This window comes from Bos javanicus, chromosome 11 (assembly GCF_032452875.1).
Source record: "Bos javanicus breed banteng chromosome 11, ARS-OSU_banteng_1.0, whole genome shotgun sequence".
NCBI classification, from domain to species: Eukaryota; Metazoa; Chordata; class Mammalia; order Artiodactyla; family Bovidae; genus Bos; species Bos javanicus.
Window position 1 is genome coordinate 10,573,272 of NC_083878.1, and position 3,325 is coordinate 10,576,596.

The 3,325-nt window shown below is 45.2% G+C and overlaps 1 protein-coding gene across 3 annotated transcripts in view; it reads left to right on the plus strand.

Annotated features, from left to right (window-relative positions):
- Positions 1–3,325, plus strand: part of SLC4A5 (solute carrier family 4 member 5) — a 138,809-nt gene that overhangs the window by 133,562 nt on the left and 1,922 nt on the right. For all 3 annotated transcript variants that reach the window (XM_061431876.1, XM_061431877.1, XM_061431878.1), the window contains one exon: positions 1,328–1,395. In XM_061431876.1, coding sequence (XP_061287860.1) covers positions 1,328–1,395 — 68 coding nt within the window. The remainder of the gene's footprint in view (positions 1–1,327; positions 1,396–3,325) is intronic.

Consider the following 3,325-nt stretch of genomic DNA (forward strand, 5'->3'; position numbering starts at 1 on the left):
CCTTTTCCAGTCCTGTGGCCACTGCTGAGCTTTCCAAATTTGCTGGCATATTGAGTGCAGCACTTTCACAGCATCATCTTTCAGGATTTGAAATAGCTCAACTGGAATTCCATCACCTCCACTAGCTTTGTTCGTAGTGATGCTTCCTAAGGCCCACTTGACTTCACCTTCCAGGATGTCTGGCTCCAGGTGAGTGATCACACCATGGTGATTATCTGGGTCGTGAAGCTCTTTTTTGTACAGCTCTTCTGTGTGTTCTGCATTAACAGTAAATAAAACACATTGTGTCTCTCCCTTCCTACTTACTACTAATCCTCCACCTCTTCCTCAAGGAATTTTCACTTTTAACTCAGATCTGTTGGTCTTAGGACTCCTGTGCTAGGCAGAATTCAAAAAGAACTGGGCTATAAGAATTGGGACTCCAACCATATGGAAGCCCCAAATCAGAGTGTATAGATGTCAGTGGTCTTCACTTTAGTGTGGGCAAACCCCCTCTTTCCTTCCTTACCCCTTGTGCCCCCAGTTGCCCATGGCACCACCTGCCCCCTCTTGCATTGTTTCAGATGCACTAATCCAAACATGGCCTGTTGAGCCTCGCATGTTGCCTATGATTGTTGAAATGACTGAGAGCTCAAATCCCAGCTGAGCTGCTCGTCTAGGAGAGCAAGTAGCATCACACTAGGATTATGAATTAGTCAAGGTCCTAGGGCTTGGTCCCCGAGGTTCTGAATGAGTGACAAACACCTTCCACACGTTGAAAGGGAACCTGCCCCAGAAGGACCAGATGTGGCTTATGAAGACCCTGGGGGATTTTTTTTGCTGTCTTTACCCACTCCCAGCCTCAGCTTCCTATCGGTGGACAGTCCTGTCATCAAGACAACACAGTCTATCCTGGGCGTAGTCTTAAAGATCCCAACATGAGTCCTGACCCTGGTGCCCCTAAGGGCTTGCCACTTTCCCATTTTAGGCATCCTGCCAGCCCCCACAAGGGCCTTCCAGCAAAGGGGCTTCCCCTTATATTCTCCCACAGAGGTACTTCTTCCTTGTGAATTTCCCACTCTCCTTCTCCTTTCCTCTTGTATACATCCATCTCCCTTCCTCATTTTCCCCTGGCCCCTGCCATGCCTCCCACCTACCTCTGGGTGAAGGAATAACTGAAGCGGAAGCCACCCACCTCCGGGGTCCCTGTATCATCTGGTGTAGCACTGGCCACGGGGTTAGAGAACAGAAAGGAGAGGAAATGGGTGAGGGAAGCACTGGAGAAAGAGTATTCTCCAGAATAGTTCTCAAACCTGCTCTACATCTGACACTTTAATTTTCCTGCCAGGACAAAGATCTTCCAGTTGGAGTTACTCACTCTGATTCTTCCTTCAGTGATTCAGAACTTGACCGAAGGTAATAGCCATGAGACAGTCTCTTTGGGTGTTAAATAAGAGAATAAGCAATGGCTTGAACGCCTAGGATTTCTCAAGCCAGTGTCTCAGTAAAAGGCCTCTGCTGCTCCACCTCAGGACACAAAGGCGCAGACCTGATGAAGTATCAAATAACAAGTCTGTCCTCTTACTGACGTAATGTGACGACCACACACGAGGGTATTCGTGTTTGGTAAAGGAAATTATTATAAAATATGAAGTAGAATGAAAATTGAAAGTAAATACTGAAAAAAAGACAATAGAAACTAGACATGATTTAAGTATATATTACTGAAAGCCGGGATACGTGAACTTTAAGGATCAAAACACCAAGCACTTTAATGCTCTGTGGAATAAAACAACAGCATGGTTAATTAGCAAAGGTGAGAAAAGGTATCAGGGAAAACTAAATATCAATGATCGAGTGGAGATAAAAATAGTCAAGAAAGTATTCAAGGCCCAGTTTCCAGCAACTCCCATGCCAACAATGTGATTCCTTGCTGTTTTTAATGAGAAGCCACCCTCAAAAAAGGTGGGACTACTTGATGACTGAAAACAAGGAAAGGGATCAAAAATGGAAACGAGGAATTCAGAGTCAATAGAGTCTGCCTCAATCATCACTGTGGAAGGTGGTGAGGGCAGTCGTACTCCCACGGTGCACCCTAAACTGGACCGGAGTCACTGTGCTACATCTAACGGGAAAAGCATGGGCTGTCCGACTCCAGATATAGATGGCACACACCCAGAAGATTGTAAGACACGTGTACAAGAGAGTGTAGATCACCTAAGGGATCTTCTGAGTTATAAGTCAAAGCTGTTATCACATTGCCCGGACGAGATTTATCACCAGTACAAGCGTTAGGCCCAAGGCCACCATAACCCAGGAGTGTCAAGTCCAAATGACATATGTGCCTGCCATCTCATCCCACTTCCCGAGCCAGGGCTCCTGGGCTCCTCATGCCACTGATCTTAATAAATAAATGTGTTAGGAGAAAAGCACTCTGTCTATCTTGATTTATTTTCATTTTAAAGTAGCCTATACAAAATTGAATCTCCAATTGCTCCAATTTCAGTTAATGGAGAGAGAATTTGGATCAGGATAGAATACCTCCAAAACCCTGTTAAAGGACACAAAGCATAGGACAAGGTCAAAAATGCGGAATATTTCATCAATGGTAATGGTACCTCAACTACACTGGTATTTTACTGAATCTATGAAAGTAGATGGAAGCAAAGATGACTAATAGCAGGATTCCATTTCAGTGAAGAAAAGAAACTCAGCAACATGATCTAGTTTAGCAGATTAGCATCCACGATCTACCAGGCGTGGTGCTTAATCCCTGGGACTAGAGAAAGACAGACATATGAACAAAGATATACACCACCCTGTGCCAAGAACAACGGAGCACACGCAAAAGAAGGGACAGGAATCTAAGGGAGGGATCAACCTTACCCAGAGAATAAATAGGAACGATAAATAGGAGTCCACCAGGTGTGCATAGAAAAGGAAAAAAGAGAGAAAAGGCACTGCAGGTGCCGAGAAGAGGCCTGAAATACTGCAGACACAGGGCCAAGAACAGGGCAAACTGCAAGCAGGAGTTCGAGCAGAGAAGGTTCTTGTCTCGCCAGGCTAAGGAGCATGAATTCTCTCCTTTGAACAATGGGGGACCAGTCAGGTTCATGATCCAGAAGTTCCCTCTGGCAACCATGTGGAAAATAGGTTGAAGTAGGGCAAGAGCAGCAACTGTGACAGCTGAAGGCCAAGCAGATAGGATACTGCTAGCTCCTGTGATGTGTTAAGTGATCAACAGCAAAGACAGAACTGTTTGCCCTAGAACCCTGTTCTGGGAGATAGCATTTAAAAACACCATACCCTAGAAAAATCATTCTTCCCTCCTCTCTTTCTCATTCAG